General features: G+C 33.0%; 1 protein-coding gene across 2 annotated transcripts in view; it reads left to right on the top strand.

Moving 5' to 3' along the window:
- Positions 1-22,525, top strand: part of LOC6040951 (RNA-binding protein Musashi homolog Rbp6) — a 1,069,503-nt gene that overhangs the window by 994,878 nt on the left and 52,100 nt on the right. Inside the window, exons 9-12 of one of the 2 annotated variants that reach the window (XM_038262028.1) lie at positions 1,479-1,561; positions 5,474-5,558; positions 17,730-17,762; positions 22,276-22,359. In XM_038262028.1, the coding sequence (XP_038117956.1) occupies positions 1,479-1,561; positions 5,474-5,558; positions 17,730-17,762; positions 22,276-22,359 (285 nt within the window). The remainder of the gene's footprint in view (positions 1-1,478; positions 1,562-5,473; positions 5,559-17,729; positions 17,763-22,275; positions 22,360-22,525) is intronic. The other variant, XM_038262029.1, reaches the window with a different exon arrangement.

Here is a 22,525-nt window from a genome sequence, read left to right as displayed (position 1 = left end):
TTTGTTCTTTTGAACAGTAATACTTAAAACGTCTGATATCCAATTCCTCGAAGAAAGCTTTTGACAACCCTTCAGAACTTCATGATCAGAAGAGTTACGCTGAAACAACTTGTCCTCACCGCTTTTCATCGTCTTGGCGGAAAATCATCTCAAACAAACAAAGAATCCATTTTCCAACAGAGGCAGCCTCTTTGACGACCCTGCCGACGTGGAAAAGGAACAGGACTCTTCTAAAAATACGTTTTATTGTTGGTAGAAGCAATTTTCATATGGAAGAAGGGAAAAAAGAAAGCATGCATAAGTGTATTTGTGTGTCTGTGTCACGTTCCGATACCCCCCCCCCCCCTACCAGAACGAAGGACTCTCATCACGATAAGGAGTAATAGTAAAATAATTTAACAAAAGCTTTTATGGAAATTTTTCCATTCGGAAAAATCGGTTAGTGCACGTGTGTCGGCATTCCGGGGCCCTGCTCGCACAGGCATGCATGTGTGACAAAGTTTTTCTTTCTTTGCCGCCTTCAAAGGGCGGTCCTTTTCCACTCCGAAACGGTATTGGGATTGGTCGTTAGGTGGATTTCTTGTGTGTGTACTTTGGAGAACAACACACAACAAGTGAGCAACCACACTGTGGCGAAGGCATTTTGTTTGAGGACAATTATGAACGGCAGAGTGGGTTCTCTTCCGTTGTCAGACTGTTTGAACTAGTTTGAAGGAAAGAAAGAAACGTTTTTCATCAATTTGGAAAAAAAAATCATAAATTCTTCGACCTTAAGCCATAACCAAAATTCCAGACACGAAACAACAATTCAAACGACACAACATTTTCTCACAATTTTTCCACAGAAATTCCTCAACACTTTCAGCAAAGGGGCTAGACACAACTTAAAAGTAACATTACACACACACACAACCTTCACAAAGAAGCTAGAAAACAGAAAAGTTCCTCGATAAAACTTTAAAGTTTCACCCTTCTCGCCAGGTTCAAGCTCAACTTATTCCCGATTGTTGCGTTGCGTTTCGAAAGAAAAAAAAAACATAACAGGAAAAGACGGGCGACTTGGCCAAAGTATGTGCATAAAATTACTTTTTAAGTACTTCGATAAACATCGAAATTGGCGCCATTCGCTGAGCCGCGAATCCTAGAAGAAACACACACACATACTCTAGCAGGGAGCACTTTTCTAAATAAAGTGATAACTACCACCTCTCCCCCATCGGGGGGGTAAACGCTCGAAGAGTGACATCATTAACAATCATTAAAGTTTTTTTTTTTTTTTGTTCGAAGCGCAGCGAGAAAACCCTCATGAGCTTCGATTTTCCTGGGGAAAAAAAACTTCAAACAGAAAGTTTTTAAGTCCACCCGTATATGGACTTTTTACTATCCGCTCGAGAAAGTTTTCCAAGACAGCAGCGTCCGGAGGTGTAAATGAGAAAACTAATTAAAGTTTTTCCCCTTCTCTCTCTCTTTACTTCCAGGCTTCGGATTTGTCACATTTCAGAGCGAAGACGTGGTGGACAAAGTTTGCGAGATCCACTTCCACGAAATCAATAACAAAATGGTGAGTATATTGGGGACATATACTGGGGGGATTTGCTAATGGGGGAATTAAAAATTAAATTTGTTAAGGGGAAGTTTGTTTATTGAAGCGATTTGTTGGTTGAAAATGCACTTTTTTGAAGAGTTTTTTGTGGCAGAGTTATGTTTGAGTTAAAAAAAAGCTCAATTCTGTTGAGTAATATAAGTGTTACTCAATGTATTCTTATCTAATAAGTCATCAATGAAAAACAAATGGAATTAAACAGCAAAAAAACAAAAAAAAATGAATTAAATTACAACTTGATATCCATAAACTGTTAGTTTTGCTATGAAATTTACCCTCCAAATCTCAACCACGCCAACCAGGCTTTAAGAAAAATTGCCAAAAAAATCATTACTTTTTATAAATATCAAAATCAGATTATCTTGCAAGTACTAAAACAATTATCTTGCATGTACTAAAAATAGCAAGATTACTTTTTAGTACAGAAGTTATCTTGCAGCGATGTTTTTTTTCTAAAATCATCGAATCTGCAAGATAACTTAAGCTTTAGTTTTAAAGAATTTTTGATTCAAGATGATTTCAGTTTTGGGTAAAATTATTGATTGAATATTTTAAAGAATCAATTGATCAGAATAAAATCCGTTCTAAAAATCTTTACTTCCAATTTAACTTCAGTTGAGTTCATAAAACAAGACTGCAAGTTGATTTCAATTCGACGCAAAATAATTGACTCAATATTTTTAAGAATGAATAAAATAAAATAAAATAAAATCCGTTTTAAAATTTTAACTCGCAAGATAACTTCAGCTAGTTCCACAGATCGAGCTAAAGAGATAGCAAAAATTATCTTGCAAGTACTTAAAAAGTTATCCTGCAAGTACCGGGTGACTTTGATAGGATTTCAATTTGCTTTTGGAATATTTTTCAACAGGTAAGGTTTTACTCAAGATTATTATTTTTAAAACATGTACTGGGGTAGGCCAAACAAAGTTCATGCACTATTTCGAAAAAAAACAGTTTTTTCAAAAGTGTTATGAAAAATAGTTGAGTTAAAAATTCTTAGTTCAAATTCCGGGGTGACTTTGATAGTCATAGTTTTTGTTGTTAAAATCATATTTAAGATGTTCAAACTTTATTTGCACGTTAAATATACAATCACTGAAGTTGTTGATATTGTTTTTAAGAAAAAAAAAACAATGTTTATATTTAGTTAACTAAGTTTATTAGCTTTTTAACAAAATAAATATAAATTTTAGGTAAAATTGTAAAAAGTTGGAATTTTGCCTAAATTTTGTCAAAACTAATTTTGTTTATAAAATTTTCAATTTATATTTATAAAAGTTTTAACAATTAACATGAAATTTGTTCAACTGAAGTTGTTTTCAAATTTGGAGATTTTTTTTAAATTGTGTTTCAAAAACACATATTATTTATTAATCAAAAACTTATTTAACCTTCTCCTAGTGGAAAATTGTCCAAAGAATCCGAAAATGCATTCCGTTTTCTGATTCAAAATCATGTTCATTGAGAAAATCATGACACTTTGAGAAGTTTAAAAAAATGACTTTCATCAACATTTTATTTACTATAGTTAACTAACTTTTCAAACTTATCAAAACTTTATGAAAAGTTCTTTTTGAGGTTCTTTGAACACTTCTCTTCCACGGTCAGAATTATTCTAAACAATTCCGTACATATTTTAAATGAACTCTTCATTTTGCGCAAACCTATCAAAGTCAACCCGGCTCTCAAAGTTGCCCCGTTTAATGGTACTTAAAAATAAAAAAAAAATCGCTGCAAGAAAACTTTTTAGTACAGAAGTTATCTTGCAGCGATGTTTTTTAAATCATCGAATCTGCAAGATAACTTTCTGCAAGATTACTTTAGCTCAAACAACTGAAGTTTTCTTACATTCCTGCAAATTCGATGAATTTAGAAAAAAAATCACTGCGAGATAACTTCTGTACTAATAACTTATCTAGCAGCGATTTTATATTGATTGAAAAGAAGAACCCTACATTTTAAACAAAATCTTAGGTGTGGAGATTTTTTTTTCAATGGATGCCCGTGTTTTCACTGATATCTGAAACTTTTTTTTATAAGGAATTTATATTTTTACTAAAATTTTAATTCGACTTTCAAAATTAGATAATCGTAAAATTGAAAAAAAATAATCTTTGAAAACCGAAAAATTGGAAAATCGTTTCTTGACTGATTTTTTTAATGATGAATATTAATATTATCGGATCCTAATGAAATTACAAATCATGTTTTTTTCTTGTGTTTTTTAAATTTGATTAGTGAAGTTAGTGAGGAAATTTGTGTGTTTTTTTTTCAAGTTACAACTTTCTTAATATTCAATTATGCTAACCATAATTCCTTACTCATACTTGGTTTTTAAATTAAATCTAGAATTTTACAGAAAAGTGTATTTTAACAAATCAAAATTCAAACCGTAATTGGAATCGAATATCAGATGAACAATAATACTTAATTTGCAGTAATGTTTGTTTAATAACACTTAAAAAAAGTAATTAAAAATTTATTTTAAAATGAATTTGTCAAATGAGGAAAAATTGCGCTGGTTTAAATGTAATAACCTTCAGTAATTTTCTTAAGTTATTTATTATTTTTGACAAACTTCACTTTTAATTGAGGCCACCGCATTTTTTAGTTATAGGCTTTTCACTCAAAATTGTCATTTTTAAAGCCTTATTTTCAAAATAATTAAGAGACAAGCATCACAAAATGATTTGGGCATGATAACGGTAAGACTATGTCAAAAAGTTACCAAATCTATAAGAATTCATGGATTTTTTTTTGAAATGTGTTTCTGATCAGTGGTTCCGTATTTGTTGTATTATTTGCTGAAAAAAATGAAAATTAGCTTTTTCAACAAATTGTTTTATTTATGAAAATAGTTAAAATTTTCACCCAATGATTTTTTGAGTAAATTTGAATAAAAAAGGGGGTAAATTATGCAAAAAAGTGTTACGAAAATTCACTTGAAAAGTCAAGTGATAAGTAATACTTTTTAAAATAAATCTTTAAAAATGGAAAAAAATCTCGTTTCTAGTTTCGTTTACCCACTAAAAAAACTAAAAATAACCATCTTTTGAATAAACTTAACAGAGATATTGAAATACGGTTGCAAACACAACATTATTTGTCAAATTTGATTTGATTTGTGTGATAATGAAGTTAAACTAATATTAGTTTATTTAAATTTAAATTGAGGTTTTCAGAATCGCAATATATGTTTAATTCTACTTAAGTTATTTAATAACATGTTTTTTGTTAGCCCTTTGATAAATTTGATGTTTATAAAAATGCATTATCACTAGCAAATATTTTTATGATGATATTGTAATGTTATTCTAAGTAAAATTATGAAAGTTTGTTGAATTTAGGAACTATTTCAATGTTTTACAATTCCAATTAGCCATTTTGACGTTCCAAGAAAAACGTGGTTTAATGTTTGTCCTTGAATAAACAAAAAAAAAGCACGAAATGTAAACAATATCAAACTCGTTTTGTTTGGCTTTCCATTCTGTGCTTTGTCCCGAAGTTTGGTTGAATTTGGTTGCCGGAGTCCCGAGTTGTAATTATAAATGTTAACGGTAGTCGAGCATGCACGTGTGTCAAACGCGTACTGACCTGAAATCCCTTTGACCAGTTGTCGAACATCAATCATAACTTATTTCATATGAAAAGTGTCAACAATGCACGGAGTTTTTTTATCTGTTTTTATTGAATATTTCAGAATTGGAATCGAATTTTGGAGATCTAGCCCAAAATAAACGTGCGACAATTTAGCACGGCAGTGACGAGATTGTCTGTAGGGTTTTATTTGAAGAAGCATTTTTAATTTTAGCAATGAGATCAATTTTTATCCGAAATTTAAAACTTTTTTTTCGTTTTTTCACACAGGTCGAGTGCAAAAAAGCCCAGCCCAAAGAAGTGATGCTGCCGGCGAACCTGGCGAAAACGCGCACCGCAGGACGTGGGACATACGGTGAGTTGGTAGTCTTTAGTGGTGGCCCTGCCGGTGCCGGACCCGCCGGCGTCGGCCCCTCGTCGTCCGCTGCTGCGGCCACCGCTGCCGCCGCCACGCACCACCCCCAACACCCACACCACTCGGCGACGGCCGTGTCTTCGTCCGCTGCCGCAGCCGCCGCTGCCCGGGAGCTCATTTCCGCTCCCCTGCGGTACGCCCCGTACCCCCTTCCGGCCTCGGCGCTGGCCGCGAACCAACAGGCACAAGCTGCGGCTGCTGCTGCCGCGGCCGTTGCCGCCACCACCCACATTTTGCCCGGCACCCCGTCACTGATTCAGTACGCCAACGGGCAGTCCTTGCTGGCGGATTTGACCTATAAACGGCTGTTGGCGGCCAATGCTGCGGCCGCTGCCTCAATGAGGCCGCACCACGCCCAAATGGTGCACAACCAGCCACGGGCCACGGCCACTTTGACGTACCCCATCGGGGACTTGTTGAGCGCGCAGGGGCTTGACCTGTCGGCACTGTATCCGCTGCAGGCCGCCGCCCTTGGCCTATGACCTCCAACTACCACCATCATCCAGGTTCAGCGACCCCAGTAAAGGGGGGGTCTCCCAGATCAGACCACGTGGTTAGCACGGGTCCTCTCTGTAGACGAGGTTTTTGTTTCCGTTTTTGTAGTCATCAACATCGTTGAGTTAGCTATTCGAGAGAGATATTTAGTTTTTATGAAGTAAACACTAGCCAAGAACCAACTATTTGAACAAATCTTGCAACCGGAAAGACTGCAACACCAAGTAGAGAAGAAAACAACAACAAAAAAACAGAGAGAAATAATGTATACAACACGTAGATTTTCCAACCAAGTAGTAGAAACAAGAGAGAGAGAGAGAGAAGCTCTATCCGGACGTAGTCCCACGTCGTCGTGAAGTGATGGTGGTAGTTGAAGTAGCTCCCCCCGAAAACGCTTCAAAAGCTGTGGCCCGCAACCGGGGGAAAATCAGGTCAAATCCGCCACCCTTGCCGAGATCACCACCGGCTGTTGATGAATCGCTCAAGTGGAAAACTTTTTTAATCATGTTTTCTCCTCATTTTGACCGAGGCGGAAGCAGCCAGTCATTATGGTCAACTTGCGGTGGTCTTTCTTTTCACCACAAGGGGGATGGAGCGGATGCTTTCTAGTTAATCATTTGTCCCCGGTTGTCCGTCAAGTGACCCTCCCCTCAGTTACTAACCGGAGGATGGTACTGGTGAAAGATAAACAGCATCTTCACAACAGAAATCAGCGAAAGTTTTTTCTGGAGGTCTTTGGGGGCGCAATGGTGGTTCTGCGTTAGAAGGTTGAGCACGAATATTTGTGGAATTTTTCAGTCGTGAATTGTGAAATTGACATCGGAGCAGAATATTTGCAGATTTTTTGGACATTTTTATGGAATTTTTTTACAATCGACTTGAATGATAATTTTTGATTCTGATGAAAATATGTCCATCGATTCCGTAGGTCCAAGTTTGGGAGCTGTCCCAAATTTGTTATTTGATAAGGAATTTTCTAATTGATTTTGGGTCTTGGACAAAGTTGTAAGTTAAAAGTAGATTTATCAATTCAGAAAAAATACACACAGAAAAAAGACTATTTTTTTTGTTCTTAAAATTATGGCACAAATAATCATTTTTTTTTTTTCAAATATATTTTAGTGTACAAATTATGCCTAGTTCTCTACAATTTAATATTTTGGACATTGTTTATCTGATCTTTGAGTTTTCTCAGCTCTTCAAAAAAAAATTTATTATAGATGGGCGAGAATTATCGTCGTTTTTGAAAAAAAAAGACATTTAAAAAAATATATGGATGGTCAAATGCCCAAAGTTGTCACAAAATACCGTCTATTTAAAAAATTCTCAAATTTATATAATGTGCAATATGGGTATCAAACGAAGCAAAATTTTGTAAGCATTCTGATTCGATTTGAGTTTTGTTATATACTCTAATTTTAACAAATGGCCATATTTTTTTCGAAAATACTCAAATTTTCATAACTGGCAACATGGGTTGATACCCACGAATTGAAAATTTGCAAGCATTTTTGATTTATAGATTTTTTGTAAAATATGCAAATTTTCATAAATAATCGTATTTTTTTGCGAAAATACTCTAATTTTTAAAATTCGTAACAGGGATATTAAAGAAAGCGAAGTTTTGAATGCATTTCATCTTATTCAAGGCTATTTTATAATTTACTCAATTTTTACAAATTTTACGGTAATTTGTAAAATTTGAGTACCTTTTCAAAAATACTCAAATTTCATAATTTGCAATATGTACATCGAAATAGTGAGTGCAGTTTTAATTTATTAGAGTTTTTTTTCGTTATATATTATAATACTCAAGTTTTCACAATTCGTAAAATGAGTATCAAACGAAATGAAATTTAGCCAACATTTTCGATTTAATGATTTTTTTGTAAAATAATCAAATTTTCAAAAAAAAAACCGTGCTTTTAGTAAAAAACCCAAATTTGAACAAATTACCGTACTTTTTTTTGAAAATACTTAAATTTTCATAATTCGCAACCTGGATATCAAACAATGCGAAATTTTGAATGTATTCTCATATTATTAGTGTATTTCGTAAATTGATACCCACGAATTGCAAATTTGCAAGCATTTTTTATTTATAGATTTCATATTATTAGTGTATTTTGTAAATTACTCATATTTTCAAAAACAACCGTACTGATTCAAAAATACTCAAATTTTCATAATTCGCAACATGGATATCGAACAAAAAGCAATTTTCAATGCATTTTTATTTAATAAAAGTTTTTTTATATACTCAGATTTCACAAAAAACCCATACTTTTCATAATTAGCAAACGAAGCGAAATTTTGAATACATTTAAATTTTTTTTAAGTTTTTTTTTGTAAAATACTCAAAATATCACAAACTTTTTCGAAAATACTAAAATTTTCATTATTCGCAATATGAATAGCAGACGAATCATTTCAATTTTATTCAAGGCTTTTTTGTTAAATACAAAAATTTAACAAATCGCCGTTATTTTCGAAAATATTCAAATTTTCACCATTCGGTATAAAACTAAACGAAATTTTGATTTAATTTCCATTTGATTCAAGGCTTTTATTGGAAAATACTGAAATTTTATAAATTGCTTTACTTTTTAAAAATACTCAAATTTTCATGATTCGCAATATGGGTACTAAACGAAGCGAAATTTGGAATGCATTTTAATCTTATTCCAGTATTATTTTTTTTGTAAAATGCTCAAATTTTAACAAATTACATGCATTTTCATTTTATTCAAGGCTAATAGTTTTAAAATTATCACAAATTACTGTACCTTTATGAAAATACTCAAATTTTCATAATTAACAATATGGGTATCAAACAAATCGATATTTTAAATGTATTTTTATCTTATTAGAGTTTTTTTTTGTAAAATACCAAAATTTTCACAAATAATCAATTTTTTTTAAAATACTCAAATTTTCATAATTTTCAATATGGATATCAAATGAAGCGATATTTTAATTGTATTTTCTTTCTATTCAAGGCTTTTTTTGTGAAAAACTCAAATTACCACAAATTACCGTACATTTTCAAAAACTCAAATTTTCATAATTCGCAATATCAGTATCAAACGAAGCGAAATTTTAAATGCATTTTAATCTTTATAGAGTTTTTTGTGAAACACCATTTTTTTCACAAATTTCCATATTTTTCTGACAATACTCAAATTTTCATAATTCGCAATATGGGTATCAAACAAAGCGATATTTTAAATGCATTTTTATCGTATAAGAGATTTTTTTGTAAAATACCAAAATTTTCACAAATAACCATAAAAACACCATAACCCCTTCGCTATATGGGTATCAAACGAAGCGATACTTTAATTGTGTTTTCTTTTTATTCAAGGCTTTTTTGTAAAATACTCAAATTTTCATAAATAACCGTCCTTTTTCAAAAAATCTCAAATTTTCATAATTCACAGTATGGGTTGCAAACGAAGCGAAATTTGGTATGCATTTTCACATTACTAGAGTTTTATTATAAAAAAAACCAAAAATTTTCAAAAATACCGATTTCGATTTTTGGAAGCTATTTTTGGTAAATTTTCTATGCATTGGAAAAATCACAAAAAATCAAAAATCAAATCTAATTAAACCTAAGAAATGGACAAATTTTTATCCGCACCGAAACAATATTTCAGCATGTTTTGCAAAATTCTAGAGAAATGCCTAATGAACCAAATATTGAAGTCTTTATTGTATTTGTCACTGTTCATTATTGATACCTCATAGAATTTGTAATGAGTTAACTAAATTTTGAACAATTCAACATAAATTAAAAAAAACCTTGTTCCACCACTGCGCCCCAATACTCAACAAAATTTTTCCCAAGAATTTCCCGCACATCACTCAGCAAATGTCCTCGTGAAAAAAAAGTACCAGCAAATGAAGGAAGGCGGGGTACGGCAAAAGTTGGGTGGTGGCCTGGCGGCTGATTCCGCGAGACGAAAAAGGTCCGCTAAGACGAAAGTAAAACACAGAATTAGCAATCTGGTGCCCCCCGCCGTTGTTTCAGGAGCGGCAGCAGCAGCAAATAGCACAGTAAAACTGGCCAAAAATTCCCTCACGATGGGAAAGGGGAGGGGGTGCGAGTACACCCAAAGAAAAACACACACAAATTAACTAATTAAATTTTATTGATTTAGAGGAAGATTTGTCTTCGGGGTTGATCTTTTCGACCCCCTCCTGCGGGGGGTGTCAAAGTCCCACACACTAATATCACTCAGTGTCTCATTACTGGATTTACTTTGTCGAGGCAGGAAAATATCGCAGAAAAAAAAAAACAAAAACTAACAAGAGAGTAAGAAAGTTGACGAAGACGACAAAGTCGTCACCGTCGTCGTCTAGGGGCGGTAAAAGTTACAGGAAAAGTTGTGCGCTTTTCTCGCTCGCCGTAAGTGTGTAAATAAATAAATTAAAAATCTGGAACAAAAATAAAATTTCGCCAAGTTTTGTGCGAGCGCCAGCAGCATCAGCAGCAAAGCAGACTTTGCTCTAAATGTAAGCAACTGTTGTGTTTTTTTTTTCGTTTCTGAGTCAAGTTTTGCGCTCGATATTTTGTTTGTTTGTTCTGTTTGTGCCAAACAGTGGAAGGAAAAAAACGGGAAAAAGCAAAGTATTTACTATAAGGATAGTCGAAGCAGAACTTGCCTGTTTGGTCACCGAATAATGTTAAGTCGCTTGGTATTAAAGCAAATAAGTATTAAATCTTGTGAAAAGTATGTTTTAAATAACTAAATGCAATTAAAGCAGTTTAAAAACATGCCAATCTACCATCAAAAAAAAGCAATTCAATTTTAATTTGCCATTTAATTCTCTGGTTTGCTTAATACTTCATTTTTGCTCAACTCTCAATTCAAAATTGTTGAAATTTATGTTAGTAAACGCTTCATTTTTGTAAAGGTATCATAAATTTTGATTCTTTGAACAAACTCCAATCGACAAAATTGAATTTTTGGTGAATTTTTTGCCAGTAAATAAAATTGCACTTTACTGACAGGAAATTCACTGAAATTCAAATCTGTCGATTAAAGGGGGTACAAATCTATCATACCTTGACGAAACTGAAGCGTTTACTGAAATCAACTTCAAAAATGTCGAGTTGTGTTATCTGAATTTTTGCTTAAATTGAAAATGATCAGTTTTATGACTTTAACCAAGTCTACCAGTAAAAGCTTCTCTGAAAAAAAACACACAACTTTAAACAACTTATAAAACCACATTCTTCCGGCTGTTGCCCGATAAAAACTCTTTTCCACAACAAGCTGCTAGTTTGCCGGTAATCTTAGAGCGAAAAAAAAAACCTCTGAACGTAGAAAAGTTTATTTTTGTTAAACTTTCCCACCCAAAGCAAAGCCAAAGCAGTCGCGGTAAATTCTTTTAATCACTTTCTCAAGATTTTCTCCCTCTATTGCAGGGTGGGGAAATCAGGGGGTGGCACCGCAACTTTGTGGCCAGCCACCTTCAAAGTTGTTTGAGCAGTGTCCCGCGCGAGTACTTTGCAAGTAATGATGCAAGTAATCATCTTTGAAAGGGATTTTTTTTTGTTTGATGAGCAGGTTTAAGTTTTTTTTTTTCGAGGAAAATGAAAAAAAAAATAAAATTACATCTTTTCGTTGTAAATTTACCTGGCTTCTTGTGAAATCAGTAAAACTAAATACAAATTCATGTAAATTTACATATTCATAAAAAGTGAAAAGACGACATGTTTCAGATTTGATTAAAATTAATAATAACTCATCTTTTTCCGAACAAAGGACCATCCGTCTCCATTTGCATCAAATGTGTGCTCATCTGAACAAAAAAATGAACATTTTTCGAGGACTGCAAACAAGTGCTTTCCCATTTCACGCTTGTTTTCCTCCCGGACCATGTTTCTGCCAGTCGAGCGATGACACTAATGAAAATGGATCGTCATTCTTGAAAAACGACCACACCCGGGCACGATATGTGGAACAAAATTAACTGATATTGAAACCACATTCGTTTTAACGATAGTTTTCATGTTTAAAGAGTGGCTGGTTTTGTAATTACTGGTTTTTTTTTTTGCCCGACTGAATCATGTTCATGAGTACCGGAATCGAATAACATAATATGATTATTAGCCTCAACGAGGCGCAACCGTGAGTGAGGCGTGAAATTGTGGTAATTAAAAGCATACCAGGGAATTAAAAATGTCTACTTTAGCTTGTGCAAATGTGATAAACATAAAATATTAAAATTGATACCACAGTTATAGCTCGTTGATGAAAGAGGAGCTGGCACCTGTAAACAAACAGCAACAAAAAACGAAAAGTAAAAAACCAAAAGCGCTTGAAACTTTATGTGTACATTTACTCGAAACCATAATCTAGTCATAGGTGAATCAAACAGTTAGTTGTGGACTTAAATAGCAACGGAATTGTGTGCGCTTTCCACCCAACTCATAAATACTGCAAACACTGAATGAAAAGTTTTCCCCAGCTAAGCTAAATGTAATCACCACCAGTTACGCAACTTTATCTCGATTAGAGTAGTGAGGCAACACCACAAAAGAAGGCGGAAATTTATTTACTTACTTTTCATAACATGATGACAGTGGCAGCGATTCTAGGCGATGCTCACGCGAAACGCGCACGTGGAAAGCCAAAGTAAGGAGACGATGTCACGATTCACTAGTTTTGCACCAGCCATTTACAGTTTTTGCAGTGGAAGAGATATCGTCAAATGTTCGAGCTAAAAGCGGTGGATTTTAACGCGTAGAGAAGATGGTTAGATAACTATATAGTGTTGTTTTATAACCTTTAATTTTCGTTTTATGAAATCTAGTGTGACGAGAGCGGAGTGATTAGAGAAGAGATTGGTTTGTTTACATAGAAACTAATTGCAGACTGGTTCATCAAACTGGCTTTAAAAAACAACTACACAGTGAAAAACATATTTTGGAAGGTCAAAAAATTACACATAAATAGGTGTGAATTTACACAATCAATTCGCTTTGTAAATGCGGCCCCAACACTCTTCAAGGGTCATGGGAAACAATTACTATAATACACACGTAAAAAAAACTTCAATTTGGAAGGATAAAAAAGTGGTTTAACGATACCGCTTTTCGATGTAATTTTGCCTACCTCCATGTGCAATAAATAAAATTACACACAAAAGATGTAAATTTTAACATTCATATCAAGTAAAAAAGTTTAATTTTTTAAGGTTAAAAAATTAATGGTTGAATGTCGAAAAATTAATGGTTTATGTCATTTCTTATCGATGTTATTTAAAATAATTTAATGTGACAGAAGTAAAATTGCATATAAGTAGGTGTGAATCTACACAATCTTAAACAGGTAAAAAAAAAATCATGTTGGAAGGTTGATAAAAATAGTGGTGGGTGAAAAGTAGCCTGTCCCATTTTGAGGTCATGTCGAGGAATTTCAGGTGCTCACTTCTTAAATGATAGATTATGATGTTAGGAACAATGTTTTCTTAGACAAGAAAAAATAATAAAATACTTTCTCGCACCCCCTAGTCGATTTACTGAAAAAAGTCACTTTTTTGAACAAATTTTCTAAAATCGCTTGGAATCTATACAAAAACTGTTTCGATCAGGTGTGTATTATCTTCAAACGATAGGTTTTTGTCCATAGATTAAGATGCACTATCAATATTGGACCAAAATTTAAGTTTTTGGACTTTCCCAGGCGGATTTGTGTCGAAAAAATCGCATTTTTTAGAAACTTTTTTCAGAAATGTTCATTTAATTTAGGGTAGCCTATTTTTCCCAGTGAAACCAATACATGCAGCTTGTAGGAAATTTCATGGCGAACATTTTTCCCTCTGAGAAAATGCAATTTCGACACTCCAGAGCCGAGATATTTGAGTTTTAGTGAGGAAAAAAGTGCCAATTTTCAAAATTTCTCAGAATTCAGAAGCAAGGCCTACTAATTACACGATGTAGCAAGCATATGTCTCAAAGGTCAGGGTATGCTTTTTTATAGTAATTTTGGCCGCTGAATCCGAATCTGAAATCAAATTTCGTGTAAACAGTGATGTTTTGGAGCTACACCCTTTTGGAATGCTATTTGCGTGTTTAAGAGGCAGTTTTTGTAAATATTGCTCGGTTTGTTGTAGAGGTCGTATCGAGGTGCTCCGATTTGGATGAAACTTTCAGCGTTTGTTTGTCTATACATGAGATGAACTCATGCCAAATATGAGCCCTCTACAACAAAGGGAAGTGGGGTAAAACGGGCATTGAAGTTTGAATTTTCCGAGGATTTCGAATATGACAAAAGGGAGACTAAAAAGTGCCGCTATGGATGCCTACAGGACAATAACTAACGTTGTAAAATGTTTGTTATTGAAAAATCGAAAAACTATGCGAAAAACTGCGATTGGCCAAAAAGTTATTACCGTAGGCTTATAGTCCATGAAATTCCCTAACTTGGTGTTGCTGGCTGTTGCAAAAAGATATTGAGGTTTAAAAAAAAACAAGTTTTAACAGTAATTTGCAAAAGCTATGAGAAAAAGTTAAACCAATCCTGGATGTCTATGGCTCATTTTGAAGTGCTTCAAATGTCTTTTCGAATGCATCTAAGAGAGTTGGAATTGATGAAGTTTTACTAAAATTCGAGCAATTTTAAGATTTTTTATATTTTTTGGACCTCAAACTTCAATGCCCGTTTTACCCCACTTCCCTTTGTTGTAGAGGGCTCATATTTGGCATGAGTTCATCTCATGTATAGACAAACAAACGCTGAAAGTTTCATCCAAATCGGAGCACCTCGATACGACCTCTACAACAAACCGAGCAATATTTACAAAACTGCCTCTTAAACACGCAAATAGCATTCCAAAAGGGTGTAGCTCCAAAACATCACTGTTTACACGAAATTTGATTTCAGATTCGGATTCAGCGGCCAAAATTACTATAAAAAGCATACCCTGACCTTTGAGACATATGCTTGCTACATCGTGTAATTAGTAGGCCTTGCTTCTGAATTCTGAGAAATTTTGAAAATTGGCACTTTTTCCTCACTAAAACTCAAATATCTCGGCTCTGGAGTGTCGAAATTGCATTTTCTCAGAGGGAAAAATGTTCGCCATGAAATTTCCTACAAGCTGCATGTATTGGTTTCACTGGGAAAAATAGGCTACCCTAAATTAAATGAACATTTCTGAAAAAAGTTTCTAAAAAATGCGATTTTTTCGACACAAATCCGCCTGGGAAAGTCCAAAAACTTAAATTTTGGTCCAATATTGATAGTGCATCTTAATCTATGGACAAAAACCTATCGTTTGAAGATAATACACACCTGATCGAAACAGTTTTTGTATTGATTCCAAGCGATTTTAGAAAATTTGTTCAAAAAAGTGACTTTTTTCAGTAAATCGACTAGGGGGTGCGAGAAAGTATTTTATTATTTTTTCTTGTCTAAGAAAACATTGTTCCTAACATCATAATCTATCATTTAAGAAGTGAGCACCTGAAATTCCTCGACATGACCTCAAAATGGGACAGGCTAGTGAAAAGTTACTTCATTTTGATGTAATTTTACGTAACTTTATGTGAAATAGAGAAAATTACACAAAAAATGTGTAAAACTCAACATTCATACACAGTTTCAATTTCAATGTTTGAGGGTTGAAAAAAGGAATGTTTAAATGTTACCTCTTTTTGATGTAATTTTAGGTAATTTCATGTAGAGTACGTAAAATTACACAGAAAAAGATAACAAAAAGTTTTAATTTTGAAAGCTAAATAAACTGATGGTTCAATGTTGCTCTTTTTGACGTAATTTTACCTAAATTAATGCATAATCAGTAAAATTTCGAACAAAAAGATGTAAATTTACATATGCGTACTCAGTAACAAAAACGATGGTAGTATTACGTCCGGAAATGGTGAAAGATTTTGTTTCTTAAAAAACATGTGTAGTTTCACATCAGGATCTGGTGAAGTTTTAATCAGTTTCTGTTGAATTTTACACATCATTGAAGGTTTAATTACTCAATAAAGAAGTAAAATTTAAACACCCAAATTAATAATGTTACATCTGAAAATAAGTACATATTTTGTTGACAGACAAAATGTGCAATATTGCATCCAAAATGCATGTGCCACTTCACATATGCTTCAAAATTGATGTAAAATTACATGAAAAATCAGGTAAAATTTTCAGTTGGTTTCCATTATCTGTGTAGCCAGTACATCACTAAAAAAATGAACCAGTCTAGCAAACAATCTCGTGTGATACATATTTTTACATACATACATAGCGAATAGTGATACAAGTACTAGAGGTGATTTAGCGATGAGAGAAAAAAAACATGGTTTTGTTTTCGAGTGCAGTTTTCCAACCGAGAGTTTTCCTTCGCCATATTGTGTTCCATTATTAGTTTTCTAGTCATTGTTCTGCTAGAGAAATTGAAATCAACAAAGTGCTCTTTTGTACGTGTGACTGTGTGTTTGAACGTGTGTTTATTAAAGGCATTTTTGAAAACTGTTTTTTTTCTTTTTGACAAAATGATTCAAAGCAAAAAAAAAATATAATGGAAACTAATCACATGATTACACTGAAATGTATAGTAACTTCACACAAAAATTAAAAGAAACACAAAAAAATCACCACATTTCATGTGATTTTACCTAAAAGTTACATTAAAAAAATAATGTATCTTCTGAGGTTAAATTTGTTGTTTTGTAAACCAGAAAAAAATAATTCCTCGTAAAGTGTTGTAAAATTACATCAGCAAACGTAAAATTACATAATTTTATTTGTGGTTCTTCATCACATTTGTTTTAAGGTAAAATTACATAAAAAATATGTAAACTTTCATTTCAAAATTTTCATTATTCCTCATTTACATTTTCGTTCCTGTGACAGTGTGTTTGCGTTTTTGAGAGTGTGAATTCAACGAATCAAATCTTATGAATTGAAAGCCAAATCAAAACCTACCTACTAGAGATGACAATAGTTTTCTTAGTTATACTCAACTATAGTGTGATACAGTTTATATCAGAAATCAAAACAAGGTTTTACAAATGTTTGTAGTTTATAGATGTCCAGTTTTTAGACACTGTTTTATATTAGTAGTTTATAGACAAACTTTTTCCTTTGAGTTACCGTTTGCGAATCGTTCAACCTCTCAAAATGGTTGAATTTTGTGGTGTGATATTTTTTTAGTTTTACACAAGATATAAATCCATCAAACCAAAGGTATCACAAGGCAGAGGTGTGCTGTTTGGCTGCCAGAGGTGTTGCCGTAGCAAAGGAACGCGTCAACAACAACAACCATCCTTCCATTTATTGCTGCTAGAAGCTAAAACATTGTTTTTTTTATTTAAATTATAATTTCCGTTGTTACTCAATGTACGCTTCGTTAGTAACGATTTTATTTGTTCTTTGTGTTCCCATTATTCGATGTCCGCCTTTTAACGTTAGCATTTTCCTCCCAACCTCCTCCCTGAAATTCCTAATTTTCCCAAACCAAACCACGCCGATAGCAGACCCCCTCCCCCCACCGAATTGGAAATGCTCCCAACTTTTTGCCGATGGCCGCCAGGTCGATGCCAGACAAGTGAATCTAAACGTAGTTTTTTTTTCGTTTCTGCATTTTTAGATTTTATGTGGTCGCTGGGGACTTTACCTGATGGTAAGAAAATTTCAAATTTTTTAAACTAACTCCTTCAAAAACCAAAACCGATTGATCTTGATTTCTACCGTTTTTTTTCTTTTCTCTCACTTTGAACATTTTGATTTTGACTTCGATATCGAATCTCTCTCTTGCTCTATCTGTACTTTTTGTAACTGTTTTGTTATTCTCTTCTAAATTTGCGGTGAACGAAATTTATTTCAAAAACAAAATCTTGAAACAGCAATAAAGCGAAACCAAATTGGACAACTATATCAGAAAAAATAAACCCTTCTTTTCCGCAACAATTTTACAAACTTCTTTTTGTGTCTCTTTTCAACTTTGCGTGCAAAACACTGTCAGAAAAATTTCAAATTTCTCTTACTATCACAAGCAAAACGTCAGCGAACAGTTGATAAAAGCTCACCTTCTTTCTTTGTTTTTGGTGTCAAATCTAAGTGTTTTTTTGTCCTTTACTAAAAAGAAAACTTTACACAACTCCCAACAAGATAAAATACTTATTTTATGTTCCCGTAAGTTGCACCTTAAAAAATACAAAACGCTCCCCAAATTTATCCATATTGATGTCCATTTAGTTTCCGCTATATCTGCCTGCGCCTCCTCTAGATATGCTAATAAACCGTATTCTAACCACTTTAGTTCAACGTGATACTAGCCGATTATTTTAAGTTTTCACCCATTTTTCACAAGCCCAAACCGAAAAAAAAATCAATCATTATATGCAAATCAAACTGAAAGACTCTCGATGTTGTTGTTTTCGAAACTGCTCTCCCTCCAGTCAATCAGTGTTGATTTGTTCTAAGCCCTATAATCCATTCAGCAAGCGCTGAGAAAGAATGAAAAAGGAATCATTTGCAGGACCCCACCAAACTAATCAAATTGTTTTGTTTTTTTGTTTGTTCCAGGGTAATCGATTGTAAATTTTTGGAATCCCAAATTTACAATTCATTGCCCTTGTTTGTGGTGGATTACAACCACAACAAGTGCGATCCTAATTGGAATTTTGTTTTTTTTCTCTAATTCAGCTGGAGCTGGAGAATTTGTTGCAATGAGCAGAGATTTAATTGGAATAGCTAGTGAATTGTGTTGCAGGATGCAACTCGCAAACAATGTAGTAGAGGTTGAGTGTTTATCTATTTTTTTTTTTGTTCACTTTTAACCTGTAAGTCATTATAGTGAGAGAACTAGCACTGTACAATGAGACCATTTGCGAATAAAACCTGTACTGATAAGTATGACTACTTTTTAGATCTACAGAAATAGAATACACTAGTTTTGACTCCTTCTTTTAGCTGAAAAGGTAGTATATATTGACTGATTATACAATTTCTAGATCCACAGAGTAGCGTAAATAGTTATCATTCTCTATTCAAGGACACCATTAAGAGTTACAACTCTCGAAATAATTCTTTTGGTAGAATACCGTTGAAAATCGAATCATTCACTTTGCAGGTTAAACATGACACTCCAATTGTACTGATTAGCATCGAACCTATGTATCAAATAACTAGTTATAATTATCATCTTCCAAAAATAAGACTAAAATTATATTTAGAATACTTTTCATCAACACACAGCAAAGATATCGTATTTAAACGGACCTTCTCAAAACAAATAAATTATTTGTAGTCTATAAAGAGAGAAAACCAAGCTTTAAAAACTTTAAAATCAGTTTCGAATGTTTTAGCGCTAAAAGGATAAACAGAGAGATTGTGAAAATTTCGTAAACTCATTGATGTTAATTTGAGAGTTAATATTCTTGGGATAGAAAAATTAACCATTGAAGAATACAATTTCTGTTTTTTTTTTTTCGATGGTTTAATAAACAAAAATTTATTTTTTCATATATTTGGGTTGATTTTGAAATAACCTTGAGTCAAGGGTATTTGAAAACCACCAATAATCAAAGAAAAAAAATAAAAAGGTCTTTAAAGAAAACCGCTGATTTAAAGGTTATTCATCGCGTTCTGACCAATTAATGTGATATTTCTTCTTTAAAAATAAAATAAAAATCAAAAGATGAGGCAATAGAAGAACACATTCATGAAAATATACAAACCCATTATTTGTGACTACTCATTGCAGACAAAGTGCCGAATGACATTTCTAGGTTAAAGTCACGTTAATGAAATAAATAAGAACATTGCAGACTTAATAAATAGAGAATCAAGATCTAATCATCATAGTTAATTGGGAACTATGTTCAATAATTATCACAGTAAAAAATATGTAATTCTATCACTTGATTTAGGTCTATGTAAATTTTATGAAAAAAATATCTTCCCCATTTCAAAATATGTTCAAATTTGCTTTAAAAAAATTCTACATAAACAAAAAGTATTCAATAAATAACGTATAAGTTTAAATAATATCGGACACTTGAAGGCCTAAACCAGTTTTGATCTTTGAGACCACTGATCTTAAAAGAAAAAGTTGCCAAACTTCAGAATGAAAATATAACTATGAATCCATTGATTTTTTTCCACCAGTATACCAATATTAAAATAAATTTTAGGCCCAATTTTCAGAAATTATAAACAAAAATGAATAAAAAAAAATCATAATGCAATAAAACAGAACGTATATGTAAATATTTATAACCATATTGGACATTTAAAGACTTTGACAAATTTGATTTTTGGGATCACATACTCGAATTAGAAAATATAAAATTATCATAAATTCATTGAAATTTGTATTTTTAACGGTAACAAAAACAAATCAAATTTCAAGCACAGTATCAAAAACGTCATGCAAAAAGTTTAAAATCCGTCAAAAATTAGCAAAAAATAAATGATTTCATGAAAAAAAAATCTACTCTTGACGGTTTTCCTTCGATTCTGATTTCAAATCTCAAAATTCCTTTTTTTGGTTTAAAATGAATAAATGAACACTATGCAATGTGATGCAAATAGTCTAGAATTATTTTACAAGATTCTCAACTGTTTTTTTTTTCTCAAAAACAGCAACAAGAAATAAAATTTTAAAGCTTGAAGTTTTATAAGTTACTCTTTACACTAGTACAGTTAGGCTTATCAGTCAAAAAAAATGCTTAAAATCAATGATCTTATGAAAAAAAAACAATTAAAAAAGTTTTACTTCCATTCTAATCTCTTCCAAAAAAATATTTTTCGCGTTAAAAAACCTTGATTTGTTAAAAAAAAATGCATAAATAAACACTGAACAATGTATTTTAAACGTATTTTATTGTTTTCCAAGGAAAATTATAATTTTATGCATACATTTTTTCTGCACACTGCTTTTTAGAATAAATTTTGAAGGAAGGGGTACAAAAACTTTAAATAAAATTTGCTTTAGTTTATATAATTTTGTGAAACTATTTTCAAGAGGTGCAAAAACTAAAAATAGTTTTAGTTTTCCATAAAATTTTCATTAACAGCCGTTCCTTCAGCATCTATTTTTGTTTAGCTAGGGCGATGCAATTTTTTTGATAATTTTTCAAAATGTTTGCAAAAATTGAAATATTCTGAAATATTAAAAACAAAGATAAACAATGCCTGGTTGTATAGGTGCATCTTATGTATTGAGGTCAAATAATACGTTGCTTGTTTCCTTAAAGTGTTAAAACTCGCGCAAGCAAAGTGTTTTGGCCCACTTACTCGGTCAGATTCGAAGGAAATAAACTAGAACAATGCTTAGCAAAAGCATTACTGCAATTAAAGAAATATCCACTTCAAAATGCATGTTCACAATTGCATTTGAAACTGGCAAATTATTTAAATGTGGTAATTTCAATATGCGGAATAATTTCAAAAAAAAGGTCATTACACGTTTAATTTTATTTTTTTTAAGTTTATGGCCCATGCTTCTTAATTCAAGTATGTATAAATTAAGTGTTGTTTCAAAATATTCAACCAAATAAGATCTTCATGAAAACATACATTTAAATAAAGTTATTTCGTTGAATTCGTTCAAAGATTTATTTTATAATTATGCAAATCGATTTAGAAACAATGTTCACAAAAAAACGTGTTAAAATCTGACAGAAATAAAAAATAAGAATATCAGAGAAGAGTTCAGAACTATGAGATGTAAAACAAGTAGGTACAGGAACTAGGCCAAATTAATTTCAAATACTGACAAAAATGAAGAATTACTTAAATAAGTTATTAAGCAGGTGCTTAGTAAACATTGAAAAAAGTAACAAAGCAAGGATAAGGATAATACAGAAGACAAATTGAATACTAGCAGGATAGTAAAAATAATTAATACAAAAACAATCTCGTTGAATGTTGTAAACCATAAATCAACACCACTCATTTATACAATGCTGAGTTTAAAATCTAACCAAATTTGATCCTATTAAATGATAAAAACAATTCACTCATTGCAATGATTCCTTTTCCCAATTTTTCTCAGATTAAGCTAAGCTTTCCACTAATCAATAAGCAAATTTCAAAAGCAAACTTAATCCAACAACTAATGCCACTCTTTCTTTCTCTCTCCCCCTTCTCCTCCCGTTTCGTTTTTCTTCCCTCTCTCTCTCCCGCAGGTTTCCCCGCCGCCGCATACGCCGCGTACGCGGCCGGCCGCGGCTTCTCCGGCTATCCGAGCTTCGGACTACCGTACCCCACAGGTAACCTTAACTTGGCCACACTACACGCCCACCTGGCGGCGGCTGCCAGCGTCGCGGCCTCCGCCGCCTCCCACCACCACACCGCTCACCACCCAACACACACCAACACCGGTTCCACTTCCGCAAGCCACGTGGCTGCCTCCCACCACCACCACCACACCACACA

Source organism: Culex quinquefasciatus, chromosome 3 (genome assembly GCF_015732765.1).
Source record: "Culex quinquefasciatus strain JHB chromosome 3, VPISU_Cqui_1.0_pri_paternal, whole genome shotgun sequence".
NCBI classification, from domain to species: Eukaryota; Metazoa; Arthropoda; class Insecta; order Diptera; family Culicidae; genus Culex; species Culex quinquefasciatus.
This window is presented reverse-complemented; position numbering and strand designations above follow the sequence as displayed.